The following is a 19,035-nucleotide window of genomic DNA, read 5'->3' as shown; positions in this document are numbered from 1 at the left end:
AAGATGTTTAACTCTTATCTATATTACAAATTTCGGTTGGATATTAAGCTGAGTTTCTATTTTTAGTTTCTCTTAATTTTTATTTTTGTATCGCTGTTGAAAATGCGAAACATCAATTTCCAAATGTGGCCTTACGGAAAATCATACTTCCCATCCTACGTACAGTTATGTTTCGTAGAGTTTTAAACGGTGTAAACGATTAATGTTTAGACACACATGCCTCGAACGTGATTCGTAAAATTTAAAAGGTACCGTTGCACTCATACGTGCTCAATTTTCGGTGTGCAATTCGACCCGCGTTGCACGTTTATGTGTTTTTGCGTAACGTGGACAGATTTTGTAATTGAATACATAGTTAGAATGTTTCGCGTCTCAAGAAACTTCAGCAATGGAAAATAATATGAGTAGAGTGATGTAAGAATTTTCATTCTCTTTCGTTCAATTTATCCAATAATCTTCGGAGCACGTATTCATATATTTTGTTACATATTCAGTCAGTTACTTCTTCATTTAAATTATTCATTAAACTTAAATAAGTACTTCTTTTTTTTCTAATTAATTATTTCCGAACCCATTTTCTGTATCATATTTTTCATTTGCTTTGGATATACTCATCTGTGAATTTATTAACAAGTATGTAAATTTATTTGTTCAAATTGTATTAGTATTAGTAAAGAATTTATCGTAGTTATGAGGAAATTTACAAGTAACATACGAAGATGTAAATATTCAAATAATAATAATGAGCAGACGATTTACGTTATCTGCTCCAAATTTCAGTCCATTGATTTTGAGTCGTTTTTCAATTGCCTCTACTTCTACTGTACTAATTTAAAAATGACGTTGTTTATGACTGATATTATGTTATATAGGAGCATTCTCTTAGAATATTGCTTGAATAATGTATACAATTTATTCATTGCTATTACTTAGATACTCCTTGCAAATATGTTTCTTTTTTATTATATATATATATTTGTGATTTTACACTTTTGCGTAACGTTGCGGAAATTTAAATATATTCAATTGCTCTAGGCACGTATAATCTTTATTTACAAGACGATTACTCCGATTTGGAATTCCACGAGGCCTAAATATCTACGAAAGTTGAACTCACCTGCTTGAGTATGCTTGCAAACTTTCAGTGCGTGTCGCGCGTGCGTACTGCAATATTTATGAATAATTTATAAAATCGTTAAAAAATTTGTATTCCCGGGGTTCCAAGGTTTAGAACGTTTCAACATGTGAAAGCAGAAGAAAGGTCATGCTGGTTCTGTTTTCACTCTGATCGATGATCAATTTGTACGTTTAACATTCCTTATTTGAAACTTTGTTCAACTAATATATACAACATTATAAAGTATAAAGAATTCGAAATGAGAGAATTTGGTAACAAATTACTCACAATGGGAAATATAACAAACGAGATTGATAAATCAAGAAACGAATATTAAAGTTTTTCGAAATGTAAATTATAACTATTAGTAATATTTCTACGATTTTATCCTTGTGGAACAAAGAAAATACAATTCTTTTAATTATCTACGACAAATGTGGGATATGGAATATACACAAATATACATATACGTATACGGTATCTCCTTGATAAAATCGATAAAAAAATCATTAACTTTTCTTCCACATTCCAACAATTAATTGCTATGAACCTTTCGTTGAAGATTAGTCCTTCTCACAGTTGAGCGATGGTAGATGATGATTAAACGCGATGATAGTTATTTAATTTAACGAATAACACGCTTGGCACCACGCGGAAGAATTAAATTACACTTTCGACAGTCACCGCGGTAACTGTAAATGGCAATTCAATATGCGTAGGGGCTCATAATCAACAAAATCATTGAAGAATGTCGCTGGTCGCACGATCACGTGCAACAGGTTGCAAGCCGGACTTTCAAGGGATCTAGTTGTGATCTAATTAACCGTAACAGTCTTTACCGTACGCGAATCGACCAGTTCCATTATGTTTCGTTACGACCATCCGGAAATTTGACCGGGAAACCATCGTCCTCGATCAGTTCTTTTAGTTTGAAAACAAACTTACGTAAATGGTGGCATAACAGAAATGCGACAGATAGGCGAAACTCTTATCTAGATAAAAATGTCGAATTTCGATTAAACGATTGATAGAAATGGTGTAAGAGGTTTATATTAGTTTGGTATTGTAATTAAAATTATCAGTTTGATACGACTTCGCTATTTTGGTTATTTAGAGGAATGTTACTTCGAGTATCTCGTTTATTTATCAATTGGTAACGAACTTTGCTATACCGTTAGAAAAAAATACCTAGCACAAAAGAACGACGGAAAGAAAGTGAAAAGATTTTCTCCGACGGCGACCGAACTAATTAGCGTTCCTCGTTTCATGGACCATTTGCATGTTTCCCATAATTACCGCGGACGCGGACGATTCGCTTTCCGCGTGCCGTCGAACTCGAGGTCGACAAGGAGGAGTTCGTGCTCGCTTTCTTCATTTCGATTCTGAAACTGTCATATCGAGAAAGTAACTTCCATCGAGATGCACATATGATTTTAACGTTGAAAGAAAGTTGCGCCTATGGGTGGCCCTCGGTGCGCTATCGTGTAAATACGCAGTGCGAGCAAAAGTAGTATTCAAATCCATACCGGAGAAAGCGAAATTCATTCGGCGGAAATATCGCTTCTTCTACTTTGCGTTTGTAAGCAAAGCGGGCCAGAATTTTTGTTTCAATTGAAGTACATAAATTTAAGGACGACTTATTTTATTGACGTTGTAACTCGTTCGGTTTAGGCATTTTTTAAATTTGTTGATACAAATTTTGAAGATCGTTTGAAGACTAGGCATGGCAGAAGTTACGTGTCGTTTAGTAACGAAGGATACGAATTAAACAATTTTTCTGTTTTAATACCACTGTTCATTTTGAAAAATTTCACTTCCAGTCTATTACTGTTACAAAGAGTCGGAATAATATTTGGTTTCTAATCGTGGACACGTACGAAAATTAAATATACATAAAGAAAACATATACTTGCAGCCTTTATATTAACTTTGTATTTTGTTAAGGTTTCGATTTTATAAGGCGAATTTAAAATCGTAATTCTTAAAGAAATACCGCATCCAAAGTTGTTTATCCTTCATTTGTTATTTTAATTTTCTTTTGTTATCAAAATTATTCCGTCCATCTCCGTTTACGTGGTTACGCTGCATTTAAATTGCAAAATTTTAATCTTTTAAGTGATAAGTTATCAGGGACGACTGCGATGACTTATAATTTGAAACGCAACGAATTACGGCCTTCTGCCTTCGTTCCGAGTGCAATTGCATTCCTCTGCAACATCATGCTGGTTCTTTGGGTACAAAAAACTATGCACATCCACATTTGACGACGTCATCATTGTAGAATCATCTCTTGTCTCAGAAACTGCACCGTTGCTTGAAATAGGTGATGGTCAGACGGAGCAAGGTCTGGACTCGGCACTGGGTGAATTATAGTTCGAAAGATTGAATTCTTATTCACCTCCCAATGATTCTTTCATTAAATTTTTCATAATGCAGCCAAGTCCTTAATTTTCATAATTTGATTTTACCCTAACAGAAACAATTTTATTTCACTCAAAAGATTACTGTTCCATTTGACTATATCGAAAAAGGTGTAAAAAATGGATTAATAAATGTAGACTGACAAACACTAAGTTTGATAAATAGTTATCTTTCGTTAAATCACCTTTGAAATTAAGAAGCGACGAATTTACCTCAATATTGATCTCATTAGATTCTCTACTATCATTACACAAAATTAAGTTTGATAAATAATTATCTTTCGTTAAATCACCTTTGAAATTAAGAAGCGACGAATTTACCTCAATATTGATCTCATTAGATTCTCTACTATCATTACACAAAATTACTCGATTATTCAAATCGTACATAGGTGAGACAATTTACTTAACGAATTATCCCTTTCCGCAGGAAACGTGCAACCCGTTGTTAGAGCAATTAGTCAATTGTTTTCTTATTTTCCGATTATTTCTGTCAAACATCGATTACATATTTCCATGCTGTGAAACTTACATCGATAATTATGAGCTTCCTGTCCGTGAATGCATGTGTTTCGAAAGATGAGAGGCAAACAGGAAAAGATTGATCGAAATCGAAGCATGCGGGAAGTGGTTACGAGAAATCGTTGCCGATCGTAACGAGGCCATTGCCGGTGTATTTTCTCGGTTATCTAGGAAACGGTTTCGTCCGTTCATGGCTAGCTTTTTTATCTTTCTTTCCAGTCGCGTGGGCTACATAACAATCTCGACATGACAACTAACTCGAGGACGATGATCTTGAATGAAAAATTTATACATAGATTGAAAATTGTTTTTATTATATCCCCCTGTCGATTTATAGTTTGTTTTGAAAGATAAACATTGGGCAAATCGATTCAATACTTTGGTACATATTTTCTTGCGAGATCATATCAGCGTATAAGCTGGCTGAAAATTTTTTATTTCGAGATTGTCATTAAATCCCTCAATTTTATATTTTAGAAAAAGAAACTAGAACTTTCAACTGTATATTTAAAAAACAAGAAAATATTTATTTCTACATTAAAAAAAAATATAATTTAAATTTTCAATTATACAGATGGATGTTACCTATATAATTCTAAATTTTACACGATATTATCAATATTATTCTCAATTTCATACGAAAACTTATTTCTCTCGTATTGTGGTCTTGACTATAGATACACAGAACAAAAAACTCGCTAGCATTACAATTTACGATTTTTTTTCGGTCCTCAAATTTATTGCCATAATAACAAGAAATCAAAATTAAATATACGATGTACGTTATGGTTGAGGTCGGTGTTTCCAGGACAATAACAAATCACGTTAATTAATCGTTGCTTGCTCATACTCGGTAATAAAAGCAGATGGCGTAGGTAGTGGATTCAGCCGCAAATAATCGAACACGTTCGCGTTTCAAGCACGAACCATAATGAATTTATTATTTATACTTCGACCGGGTTGTATTTCTTCTGTCTCAACTCGCATTCCGATAAGAAACAGTTTGAGGCTGCGTGCACGCATTTCCTGCACCTGTCGTATATGCAACACGTTGACCATGGACATGGATACGTAAAATGACGCACATATCTCAACGCATCGATTGATTCTTGCATAATTGGATAGCAATGATGATTTTTTTTTTTTTTAAGTGTGCTTTTCATTTTGAGACAGTGAAATACTACTCGGGTTACGCGCCATTTGGAACTTGATCCTCTACTGCGTACATTTTATGATCTACAGTATCGAAAAGTTATTTAGTTACTTATTCACTTATGGATCAATTAGAACTTAAACGAAAGAATAAGTCTGAGTAAAAAATAAAATAATATTTCTTTTATTGTAAACCTTCGATCAAAAATAAATGTATCGACCTCTGGAGTAGAGTTCAAGTATTTAGCATTCTAAACAATATGAAATTGAACTTTATGCCTGTAGTGAACTATTACAGGTATTCAATTTTCCATTAGCAGAATTTTACTTTAATTTAAATGTGTCTTAATTTATATCGAGGCCATTGATACGAAATAAATTTCAAATCAATGTATCGATATTTTCATTTCAATTTGTTTGGCATTTCGAAGTAGAAAAATATTCTTGCACGGTGCATTTCCGTGCCACGGTTAACAGAATTATGTTAATATTCTTCGCGCGTCCGCGAACGTTGCCTCTTTTAGACCCGCCTGTCATTGTGCGCATTCGAATGTAAATTGCTTTGACTAATATGCTCGCCAGACTATCTCGGGACTTTTAACAATCACTGGTGACGTAGCCTTTAGTGAAAAATAAACTTGTTTCATGGAAGGAACTGAACGTTACAATAGTTACTGTACTCGAAAAGTAACAGTGTCTTTGGTATAACAATGTACGAAAGTAAGGGAATATTGGTATTTTATTTGATTTATACAAATGTCATATATCAGTAAAATCTAAAATAAATGATTATGCATATAACGATGTTAACAAAATAACGGTACAACAATTTTTTAAAATTATAACCAAAGGGTGGTAAAATCAATAGAATCACAAAATCCTTCTTTATTAGAACAATTGTGTCTTTATATCAGATATAAGATGATGAAGTTCAACAGAGAAAAGAATAAATAATAAACATACAATTCATCCTTAATCTGTAATATCAAGTTAAATCAATAACGAATTCAGTTTATTCCTGAAAATTGCTCGAACAAACGTAGAATGACTAATAAACGTTGTATTAAAAAAAGGCTTATTTCCAACTAATTATAAGCTGTACTTATACCTACACCAAAACAAAAAAAAGAAAACGAAATGTTTTAACTTTCCTCAGACAGTGAACTATACCTTTTTCCACGTAATCGCAGTTCACTGTCAATTAATTGCATACATTACGGTGAATGATACCGAATGCACTTTCACACTTATTGTGAATGCAAGCCGTTGCATGCAATCGTGAGAAACGTTCCTATGCACGACCATAGACGACTAATTATTTTTCTAACGCTTTTAATTGGATGCAATCGAACGTTTAATCGTTTCTACGCGAAAATCCGCGGTTCGGTGAAATATTTATCCGCCCAGCTCACGATTGAAACGTTCATTTGCGATTCGCGATTAGCCACGCGATTATGCTCGCGGTTTGTTTTAATTAATCCTCGAAGATGCGTTCTCTGAAAATAAAATCGTTGAACGACCTTCCACGATGAGTCTTTTCATTCCTTGAATGATAATGAGCGAATTTCCTTAATAATGCGTTCACGTTAGCGCCTAGTCTGTGCTCTAATTTGCATTAACCGTTGGCTCGTGTGCCCGTTAGTAAATCATTAATTTCAGTGTCGACTGTGAAACGGTTTCACTTGAAAATAGAACGTCGTGCTCAACGATGCGAATTTTATACAATGTTATTAATTATAGGAAAATGAATGACGCGGATGTGATTATGTGTTACGCGGGCAATCAAATCTTGCGCAACATTTAACTGTTTATTTATTTATTTATATATTTATTTATTTATTTATTTATTTTGCTTTTTTCGTTTGTCTAAGGCAGGTAGCTTCCTTCCTGGATATTATGCGAAGTCTTTAATTAGAAACCACGTTCCAACCAGTTTATATGAAGCTGTCTTTACGTATTTACATATCAATTTTAATTAAGATGGGAGAAAGTACAGAATTTCAATGTAGAATAGAGGATTTTAATATAAAATTCAGAAAAATAATATTTATGTAAATATTTTAATACCACGCAGATAATTGACAATTTTTAGATTAAAAATTCTTCGATGAAATATCTATAGAATATGATTAAATACAATTGCATTATTATTACAAGGGAACTAACTATTTATAGATAGGGAGAACTCACGCTTAATTATTGTGTAAATTTAGTCCAGTACAAGTGTAATCTCATGTTTTTTCGTCGAATGCAGCCGTATTCCTCGTTAATACGTGAAGCCTTTAATTAGAAACGATGTTTCAGCCTTCTTACATGGAGCCCTTTCCAGATATTTACATATTAATAGTAACTGAAAGGGTGGGGAATGTTTGTACAAACATAGATGGAGAGATAAAAAGAACGGTAAAGATTAGAAGTTAGTATACCGTGAAATAGAAAGATGACCCGAAGTGATTAAGTATATTTTAAAGCAAGTAAAGTGTACTTGAAAAAATACTTACTTATTATTATAATTATATTTTCATATTTCCAATAGCTTTACACCAATGGAAATAATTTTCTACATTTTCCTTCTAATTTTGTACTAATTCTATCCTGAAGCTTTCATAATGTCGTCGTAGCACTTCTCAAAATATTTATCGTTTCTCATTTTATAGAACCAAACATTTTCCTAGTTTTTACAGAGGTTCAAAAAATCTCTCGGTCAAAGCCTTTAATAAAAAATTTTACCGATTTTATAACAAGCAGCATACGGAATTATTATTATAAAATAGTACGCGACACCGTAGTTAACACAGTTGTCTAGTGGCATCGACTATTGTTTACTTGAGTACGATTCGTAATGGCTAGTACGGTGTTATCGCGAGAGTAAAATAATAACAGAGTCGAAATGTAAGAGTAATTTTAACTGGCGGACAATATCTTAATGCACGGAAGCATGATACGTTATCAACCGAAGAACTGCAGCAACCCAAATGGACAAGATATAATACGAGCGAAAACTTTTACTCCACTCGTCCTCTCACTGCGATTCAATTTCCTTGGTAATCGTAAACTTGCATAGAAATCATATATTCCAATTTCTCTATACTTTCACGGCAACTTGATAGTTTCCCCTGTGTGAGGCCCCATTTTCCAGGTCGAAGGGCAACTCTCTTCCAAACCGTGACCTTAATCGAGCAATATCGTCCTACTTACGAATATTTACTTCTTTAAGGAAAGCACTGTACGTGCCTTGTAATCAGAGATGGGCACAATTATTGTGTAGATAAAAACATCGAATAATGACTAAGAAATCGAGGATTTCTTTATTCGTTATTTTTTTCTTTTCTAGTAGAAATTGCAATTAGAACTATCCAATGAAATGTTGTACAGTTCACTTAAATAAGCATTACGAATAAATTGCTACTCTATGGTTTTATTCGGTATCACTTCTTTAGTTTGTTGGTGTAGTAGCAAAATTAGATAATATATTTAGAAAATTGTCGTTTGCATTGATACTTTCTACTTTTTTCTAGTTTTTTTTTTTTTAAATTACTTGGATTACTGGGACAGTTACCATATTTGTCAGTGAAACACTCGTAACCTCTCTCTTTTACCACAATTTAAGATAATTGAAACCGCCGAGGTCATTAGTATTGTACGTAATTATCCAAGTTTCTTTATAAAATTATATCTTTTGGTTACCTTGATAAAGTTTTAGCATGTAATTCATGAAATTGGTAGATTCGTACAGATATAATTATATCTTACGTCAATGTACCTTCGAAGGGCACCTATCAAGCTTGGAAATAAGTTAGTATACTAGTTACTTGTATTAAAATTATTAGCAGAGATTGTTCATAAAATGAGATTAGCCCAAATTTAATGTAACTTCCGAATATAGTTTTATTTAAAACAACATGTATAATTATTCTATGCAACTAATATAAACATACAATATTGATCAAAAAGATGGCTACAAATAAGAAGCATGCTCGTTATTACTAGACTACGAATTCTGGTTTATGCCAATTCAGATATAGAATTGAGATTTAAATGAAATCTTATCTTTTAAACAGTGTAGCATATGTTCTATTCTTAATATTTTATATATTTTTGGATTTATGCACATCTTCATACATTTTCCCATATTTTCACTAACCATAAATACATAAATATCCTCAGTCTAGTTAGTATATTCTTTATAAATTTCAGAAAGGGACAATTGTTTAGATAGATGTTCAAAAATGATTTGTTCGTTCATCAACAACATCGCCATGTCACGTGACGCATGCAAAGTTACCTTTTTGCGATTCAATGAGGGTGATTTCGATCCCGACGTTCAGGAGCGTTAAGGTCGACCTCGAAAGTGTGAAAAGGCGATGTTCCACCATTGTTGAGTAAGAACACAAGTAGCAACCTTCGAAACTGTTGTAAAATTCAAAAAGAGGGAAAGTGGAATGTACGCGACTTAGTCACCCAGACAAATTACTGCACGGTAGTGCCAGGACTCGTGCAACGAGATCGATCAAGGACACACTGTTGCAACTTGACTAAGATCGTTAACCCTCTCTTCGTACTGCCTGATCATAGAGCCTTTATTAGGGCTGGAACTTGTTTAATTTTTCTGTACTCAAACAGTACTCGAATAACCGCGTCATTCATCGTCATTTAATGTCATGGTATATTTTTTTATTAAATCAATTATTTGCTCTCATCGAATGTACTCAAACCGAAGCAATGTTTACCTGAAAACCCCTAAAAGGCATCGTCGTCGTAAATAACGATAATTTTTGTACAAAAGTAAACGTAAGTATCAGTATCCCTCAAGATGTTAAGCATAGAACAAATGGGTTAGTTCAAGGTCAAGTTTATATGTTTAGTGGTTTCAAATTAAAACACTAAAGCTTCTAGTGTCAAATACGATCGGTAGAATCCAGCACTCCGTCCTACCTAGCCACGTAGGGCTAATCATAGTCTTCAAGGCCACGTGTAGGTGTCCCCGCAAGTCGCTTCGTCTTCCAAGGTCAGGGGACAGTACTCGTCCGCGGTGACTCTCTTCAGGTCCCCCAAATCCAGCTTCGGTTTGAACGGCAATTCCGAAACCAAAATTCCCTCCAACCGTTCCTTCTCGGTCGCGTCTTCCTCGAATTCCCAGAAGTCATCGTCCGAGACGTCATTGTTCGCGACTGAGACGAAATCCTCCTCGGTGAGCGTGATGGTCCTCACCTTTCTCGATCTTGGTGCACGCTTGTCCCGCGACATGTCCCTAGAACCGGCCCTCTTATCGTACCTGGCCCTCTTCCTGGGCCTCTTAGACACCGTAGAGACCGATGGACGTTCGTCGTTCCTCTTCTCTTGTTCGAGGTCACGGTCGTCGTGATTAACGGGTCGTCGAGATTCTTGTTCGCCGTCGCTCGACTTCCTACTTTCCAGCTCCGATTCCGCGACGGTTGCCAGGAATGCATTTTTATCGGTGGTTTCCCCTTCGTTTTCACTAGTGCCACCTGTCATCTCCTCCTTCCTCTCCGGTTCGGCGATCGCTGGATCGTTTTCTGCAGCTACGACCGCGTCGACGTTCGCCACGGAGAGTTCGTCCAAGTCCCGCGACGGCTCTACCGTCGCCTCGGGTGGTAAGGTAGTTGCGACGGGATCGGTTTTACCGACAGAGGCACTGTGCACGTCGGACTTCATCCGTGGATTCTTGCGGTACTCCTCCTCCAAGTAGCTGCGGAATTGGTCCCTGAAGTAGCTGTCGATCAATTTCCACACGCTGGTGCTGTACCAGGTGAGTATGCCGATGAGGAACACCCCTCGAAAGAGCAACCCCAGCATGATTGTCCAGTTGAGCAGTTTCAATCGACGTGCGTTTAGTCTTTGGCAATCCTGAAGATGGTATTCTACGCTTGTACAATTAACACTTCGACTACCACTGGATGCTTATTTAAAACGAAATGGAGTGGTTCAATTGATTTGAGTGAATCGATTGAATCCGCAGGAAAGATTTTATGAATCCACGTGGTAGTCAATGTGGTAATGTATTATTCTGACGTGTTGAAAAGAAGTTAACAATAAAGTTACAAAATTGGAGTATTTGTGAAGGAATGTTTTAAAATTCCAAAGAGTTTATGAATAATTTCCGTTGCTCCAAGCCTTTCAGAATTTATGTCATACAGATTTTATAGTACACTCGATACCCCGCTGAAGGTAACACAAACATTTCTGTATCTACTCTCTTTGAAGTTGAGCCATGTTACTCGTTACACGACTACTAGGTGTATGTCTAGAATTTACACCGTCAAGGAGCCAGGAATAATTTACAGCAGGTACCATGTCGCAGGCATCGAATCTTTTTGAAAGTATTTTATTTACTGTATCCTTTCTATCTCGTGCAATTTCTTTTTCTTAATCTGGTATCGAGTCTTCAATTTTCGTGGAGTCGAACTCGGACCTTCTTTCACTTGTTCCCAGCAGTGTTCATTCTTTAGTCTAGAAAGATATGTTCGATGGGACTAACACGTGAATTTAGGTTGTTTCACTTACTATCGGTTGCACCCGACTTCTAGATTAAATAGTTTTTATAGCACTCACAGATGCACTTAGATCTTGTTTCATTTACTTACAGTTGCGTTGATCCTCTACACTAAAAAGTCAGTTTTAATAGCACTAACAGATGAAGTTAAATCTTGATCCCCTTGCTACCAGATGAATCCATTTTTATAGACCAAAAGCTTATTTTTAATAGCATTAATAAATAAATTTAGATCTTGATGTATTACCAATTGTGCTCATTTTCTAGGCTGAATAACTGTCTTATTTGCTACCAATTGCGTTTATTCTTCCTCGTAAAAATAGTCTTTGACAACAGCAATAGCTTCTTGCATTTTTGGCCATCCCATAGTCACGAAGACTAAAACCGAATTGGCGATGACGAAGAGTCGCATCATTTCAATGCCATCGCTGGATCTCAGCCACTCGCTGAATCCTTGGTTGTGGGTGTCATCGTTCAAAGCTATCTCTTGCTCGGCATTTTTCTCGTTCTTTTTATCTTCTGCAGGTTTCGTTTCGTTTTGTCGACCTTTCCCAGCCCTGTTCTCGTGATTGCCGCGTTTCTTCATTGCTTCTGCGTGGGACTCATCTGAAAATTGTTTCGATTCCGTAGTTTCCCTTCAAACACGCTGAGAATCGCGTAGGAGTCTGAAAATTTCAAAGTTATCGATTTCATTGCTATTATTAATGGTATATTTTTAAACGATTACTTCTCATTTTTAATATCAGATATTCAGCTTAATTAGGACCCGCAGGGACAAGTCCAATTGTTCAAAACGAATAGTAAACAAGAAAAAGGTTTATAGCGTTTTTCAGTGCGTGTAAGTGAATGCTTCTATGTATTCAGATGAACTCGAAGCTACTTCAGATATCTTTCATGGCTTCTCCATTATCCTATTACTATATTACTTACCAGCATTAAGGTTAACATATTTTGTAATAGAGTTCCTTCACTTCTAGAGACAATACAGTTGCATTATTTCATCTGGCAATGCTTTTAGTGATGTAAAACGTTTGTCATTTCATTATTGTCCAAGAAAAAATTGTTAAATAATCATATCGAATTTTAAACTTCCGTTTCCTCCTTCGCATTTATTCCTTCTATTATTCTCCTCGCGTAATCCGTTCATTTTATTATTTGATTCACATTTTCGTATCTGAAACAGAAATGAAATGTTTCTTTCATTCCACTCGCAACACGTTCCAGCATCGATCCAATGAGAATAAATCGGTTGTCTCAACGTAATAAAGAGTTTCTTACAAGAAGCTTTAGGATTTCTTCTTTTAATAAAACAATTTTTTATTTGAAATGAAAGTGTGTATTATTACTCTAAAATCGTAAAAGATGATGTGTTTTAAGTGTCCATCACGTATTTGTTATTAAAGCCGGAAAGCCACAAGGGTCTCTTAGGACACTCTTTATAATTCGAATGTACCCCGAGTTACAATGAAATATTCATTGTCATGGCGTTCCTGGCATAATAGATTTATGCGAAATAGACCGAATTCGAGTCCTATCACGTTTACCTTAGTCTAGGGTCTAGAGGCCAAGTGATGTCAAGTGATCCGCGTGCATTAACCAGCATGCAGCAGTGACAGAGGCATATTTCACAGATTCCTGCACGTTGAAATAATACGAGTGCTCGAGCGGGTGCGATGACCGTGATCCAACGCACATGCATGATTCGTTTGTCCGTGCACAATGGTGTGTGTTAAACGCGGCTTTCAAACGTGAGGTTTTAAGGCAAGAAAGGTTTCAGGACAAGTATCGGAAAATGTAGAATATGTAGAATATGCCTATATACCTACATTCTACATTCACGCTTTTCAGTATGAAATAAATCATTAGTCATAATAAGTCATTATGGAATAAATCTTCAAATTCTTGAAAAACAGAGACAAACACTTTAATTAGAAAATGAGAATTATTTTTAGAAATTAAGTAAAACATTTATCACAATTATATGATGGTTACAAGTAGTGATAATTAATATTTCTAGTAATATTGTGAAAGGTGGAATAGAAAGTATCATGACACGATAGCCTCAGATATAATATAATAGTATAATTAATCCTTTCTCTCGGTTTAGTCTTTTCCCGAAAACTTGGACCGTCCTATCGAGTTCCTAATTACCGAAGTTTGTTCTTCCATTATTTCTGGTGAAACTCGCATAATGTAAGGCGGAACTCCAATCGCCACTGGCAAAAATAGTTAGCTGTTAACTAGGAGACAATTACAGGACTCTAAATCGGTACAGTACTCTTTAGCCTTCTTTGTTCTTATTGTCTCGTGAAGAGATGTGCAAAATTCCGATGTAGATGTCTACCGAAATTTACCAACGAAATAGAATGAAGGTCTGTCAAGCATTAATCAACAAATTAAGTAACTTGATCTGTATATCAAAATCACGTTAGCATACGAATAAAGAAAAATATATTTCTCCTAATTTGTACTAAATTTTATTTATGAAACACAATCAAGGTCTGCTCAATATTAATCACAAAAGTAAACAAGTATCATCAGTAGACTGCAAATGTTTATGCACTTATGACAAATGAAAATATGAGGATATCTATGAGAAAAAGCACGAATCCAAAATATTTAAATATCCACAAAAATATACACGTCATACCGTTTAGAAGATAAAACCTTTCATTTAAGTTTCAATTCTTTTCCTGTATATGTGAGAATGTGAATTTGCATAAACATCCGCAGTTTATTCATCACTTGCTCGAATCTTGTTCGCACTCACAATAAAATCTGAATTTGTCTAATTTAAATTTCATATAGATGTCTTCACCGATTAACACAGTTATAAAGTGTTTTATCTTCACTTTTTCATAGGCGCTCGACGGGCATTGTGAAGTTCACCGAAACTAAATTACGTGAGCGCGGAGTTTCCTTCTCGATAGAACTCACCGCGATGAATCGGTGTTCCGTCGATCACGGTACAAGTTTAGCGAATCACGATTCGGCACCAAGTTTCCAGCGGGGGGAGAGCTTTCCAGGGAGAGCTTTTCGGTCCTTCGAGTTCACGTAACGTTAGCGCACGAAACGATTGTCTTCGACTGTTTGCCAGCTTTTTCCCCTCTACGTTCCCGTTGAATCTCGTTGATAGGGCTTCTTGAATTAGTAAGCTCATTACGGAACTGTCTTCGTTCCGTTAAGGGTTCTCGGAAGCTCGCACGGATGGCGTCTCGAAAAGAAACCTCTGACGTTTGCATCTCGTAATATAGCGAGTTTGAATGAGCAACGAAATCGAACTGTTGAGGACAGTTCGTCCGTGGCCTCTCCAATAGTATCGTTTCGAATTGGATCGATCAAGAAAATTCCAGTGCAAAATCGTTGCGAGAAAGTTTGGTAGCTCCCTCGAGGAGCGTGGAGTTCGATATTTAGCAAGTATGAAAATCTATTTGCAAACAGTATTTATTTGAAGAAAGAATTCTTCGTATAAATTATACATTAATTTGAATCTAATCTTGTGACTTTTATTTTCTGCTAAGTATTTCTTGCTTTATTACAGTTCTGGTCGTTATGAGCTTTAATTAAATACTGGCAAAATTTACTTGGAAGAAGGTACGACATAGTAAACACAGTAGGTGGGTTAGGATATTGATTTTTGGGGGCTCGATATATCTTTTTGAAGACGTTCAGGAATTTAGATTCAGAGATAAAATTTCTTTTAATCTTTTCACCTAATTTGATTCCTCTTAAGATTTACTTAATACTCTTTTTTAAAATTCTTTAAGATAAATTATCCATGAAAATGTTATTAATCAAATTGTACTGGTTCAATACGACATGTACTATAGAAGTGACTTAATACAAATATTTTTTGAAAAGAAATTTCAAAATATAATCAAATACCTTGATTATAATATTACGAAGATTTGTAAGAGAAGTTATTAATTGAATGATATCATATCTGTATTATACTGCGCGTGGCTTGTCTTACGTAACTATCTGACGATAAAAAGAGACGACCTAAACGAGCAGTCTCCATTAAACTACCTCAGGAGGGTTGCTCCTCCTCGTCGTAGAAATTGAATTCTAACATAATTACACCCTGGTTCGTTTCAGCGATGAAGCTGTACAATTCTGAATGCATTTCTCATGAACTCTAAAGACTGCATTCCCGTACAAAGTCCTTCTTATACAAATCACTAGTAGTAGTATGTACTATAATCATGGAATAGTTAATTTTCAAATTTTGTGTGTTGATTCAATTGCTAGGGCATCGTGTTTGAATGATGCGCTTAGATTATGCGATATAGATTGTATTATTTGGAATGGAATTATTTACTACGGAAAATACATTTCACGTTTTGTTATTTAAAAGAATACTCTCCGTCCCGCAGATTTCTTAAACTTAAAATTTTGTAGCAATGCCATATAAATAATTCCTTTCTGAACGAATTATTTGTCCACCTTTTCTTAAATATCTTGAGAAATATCCTGAGACTAACAAAAAGAGTCCTTCGTCTAGAATATCTAGAACGTCTACACTAAATATGCCATTGATATTGAAAGCGACACCCCTCGTTCCTTTGCATAGACCTTCGAAAGGCGTTGCACAGTTTCCATTTTCTTTCATAGACGCCTGCCTTGGAGTTCGCAAAGAGCACAATGCTTGGTCAACAGACGAAAACCGTTCCTTACGGTCAAGGGATACAGTTTGTTGGTCGTTTTGTTAAGGAATATCTAGGTCGCTGGTAACTAATGTGCCTCTTACGAGTGGACGATCTCTTTGGACTCTTGCTGCGAGATATGTGCCTTCGTTCTGTACATATATCTTGTATCTAGTAAGGATTACGGGAGGAAACACTTTTTGGTATAACGAGAAGTGATTGCATGACCCTCACCTATAACGTTCGTCGAGGGTTTAGAAACGGTGAAAAATAGTAGGCGCTATTAAGACACTTGTAGAAGTACATAGACGCTAGTAGAACTGAAAACTGACGTAATTCTAAATGAGGTAATTTCAGATATAAAAAATTGAAGAACATCGCAATTAAAGAAAAATCACTCATCATTAAAAGTGCACGTGTACTATTTTTCAATGAAACGTCAAACAAGAGAAGATTTCGAACTTGAAAATTCGAGATTTATTAATTTCAGATGGTTGTTCTTAATATGAAGTTTTCGAAGAATCAACTCCATACAGATAAAAATATTGTCGTCTACTTTTCTTAGTCACAAATTCATTTTGTCACATTTATAACAAAAAAGTGCTAAGAAAATTATATGATTGAACATTGCATTCTATGTTCGATTCGCACTCGCAGTGTCTCGAAGTTGACCGATGAAAAAAACCACCAATTTTGTTGTAAACTATTCCCATCTTAAAAGCGAATACACGATAAGAAATGAAAACATATGAAGACTTCGAGATGAAATCGTTAAAATCGATACTTTGTACTTGATCCGCTCGGTCCACCGTACGATCGGCTTACGGGGGCGGATACGTTCGTTCTCCCCGTTTGAGGGGTTAAGCGTTAAAGTACAGTTCGCTACCTATCGCGCTCTCAAGTAAACGATCCTTGTAACGTGCGTCTAACTTACGTAACTCATTTCTGCTTTTATGTAATAGTATCTATACATTATCTAACTCGAATCACATTCTTCTATTTCGTTGCAGGTACGTATACGTATACTCCAATTCATACACTGGCTACAACTCAAGCTTAATCGACAGAACTGTACTGAAATCAAATAATCTAGACTACAAAGGGTTAACAACAAAGGGTACGTGTTTCTACTATTATTATAAAACTATTAAACAGATCCATACTTATTTCCCTATCAAAAGAAAAATCGAAGAACAGAAAATTTCAGTAGATAAATACATAGAAACTTACAAAATAGATATAAGAATATAAATAGAAAAAGAATAGTGTATTTATACCATCCAGAAGTTAAATAATAATAAAGTTATGGAATAAATTCTACTTTGCTATAATCGACAAGCTTCTCTGTTAAAAGACCTTCATTGGAACGTACCTATTATGTAAAAGGAAAATTAAGTGCAAATCGTTGTACGTTCCAATGAAGAGCGAACGTGTAAACATGTTGTGTTCGATTTGCCTTTGTAATAGATGTTTCTGGAGCCAATGCATGGGCTTCATGGCTTACGTCAGAAGGGATTGGGATTAGATTACCAGGCATTGAGTGCATATAGAATGGTGTGACCGAATACATTCAATTTGTTTATTAAATTAGTCATGTACGTTTTATTCGAATAATAATTGAGAAATAATCACTGTTATGTATTATCAAGTTTAACAATTCTTATTTAATCGTTAATTTATCACAATTTCCAACTTGGTAATAAAATTCTTCACTATCAAGTTACAAAGTCACCAAGTTTAAAAATGATTGTGTAATACAATTTGTTATTCGTTATCATATTGGACGTTTTATATCGAATTATCTAAATAACACCGAGCCATCCGTGTCAATTACTAATTTTCGATGTTATCCTTTTAATGATATCGATCGTGCGTGGGTGTCTTTACACTCCGTCTCAGGCGACGAAATAACGAGGTCCTTCTTAAACAATACGCAATCGTCGTGCCACCGTTGCCCATCAAATACTCGTAACCGTCGCTACCTGTAATTTCCACGCGAATGTAGGTGTACGAGGCACGAAGAACAATGCAGTCGCGCCACAACAATTAACTCGGCACTCTTAAACGCGAAAGGTGCAAAACTACGGTCGTTTCTTCGCGTCGACGCGCTCAGAGTAATTGCTCTACCGGAAGTGACTTCGACTACGCCGCGAACGAACGTGCAGTTTTACAGGGTGAAATTAAAAGTTGAAGCCGAGGGATATCTGTGGACTGTTTATTATGTTCTTAACGCTGGCTGGGCCTTGAACTCGTGCTTCACTTTCGTTAGCTTGTGTTCTTAACAAGGCGTGTTCTATTTTTTTTTAATTATAATGTATAGAGTGAAGATGTTGGCTGTTATTTAGAATACTATTAGGCGATGCTGTCGTTCGAATAGTAATATTCTAAAGAGTATGAGAAACATTTAGTTGAATTAATTATTTCAGACCTGAATTATTTTTTTCTCGTATCAATGTAATTTAATTTTTATGGTTAACTAATAATGTAGTTTTCCAGGAAAACTGGTCTTTCTTCGTGTGCACAAATAAGGACTAAACGTCCTCAATTATGGACGCCAGGTTTGAAAGGGTTAATGTATAATTAAATTAAGTGAAATTCAACTTTGCTCTATAAAAAAAAATCGATAATTCAAAGCACCCTAAAATATTTCAACACCTACACCTT

At 35.4% G+C, this 19,035-nt stretch overlaps 2 protein-coding genes across 6 annotated transcripts in view; one reads left to right on the top strand and one right to left on the bottom strand.

Annotated features, from left to right (window-relative positions):
- The window catches only part of LOC128889645 (uncharacterized), a 99,374-nt gene that overhangs the window by 1,534 nt on the left and 78,805 nt on the right, over nt 1–19,035 (top strand). Inside the window, exons 1-3 of one of the 5 annotated variants that reach the window (XM_054147421.1) lie at nt 16,461–16,644; nt 16,729–17,290; nt 17,382–17,488. The exons of 1 other annotated variant lie outside the window; for it this stretch is intronic. The gene's annotated coding sequence lies outside the window, so the exon portion shown is untranslated. Of the gene's footprint in view, nt 1–15,008; nt 15,143–16,460; nt 16,645–16,728; nt 17,291–17,381; nt 17,489–19,035 lie in introns of those variants that run through there. 3 more of the 5 variants (XM_054147420.1, XM_054147422.1, XM_054147418.1) reach the window with 3 other exon arrangements.
- On the bottom strand, nt 9,075–12,015 carry LOC128889646 (uncharacterized). Its single transcript, XM_054147424.1, has one exon. The coding sequence runs from the start codon at nt 11,026–11,028 to the stop codon at nt 10,174–10,176; it is 855 nt and encodes a 284-aa protein (XP_054003399.1). The 5' UTR covers nt 11,029–12,015; the 3' UTR covers nt 9,075–10,173.

This window comes from Hylaeus anthracinus, unplaced genomic scaffold, assembly GCF_026225885.1.
Source record: "Hylaeus anthracinus isolate JK02 unplaced genomic scaffold, UHH_iyHylAnth1.0_haploid 11997, whole genome shotgun sequence".
Lineage (NCBI taxonomy): Eukaryota > Metazoa > Arthropoda > Insecta > Hymenoptera > Colletidae > Hylaeus > Hylaeus anthracinus.
Note: the sequence above shows the minus strand (reverse complement) of the source record. Positions and strands in the feature narration are given on the sequence as shown.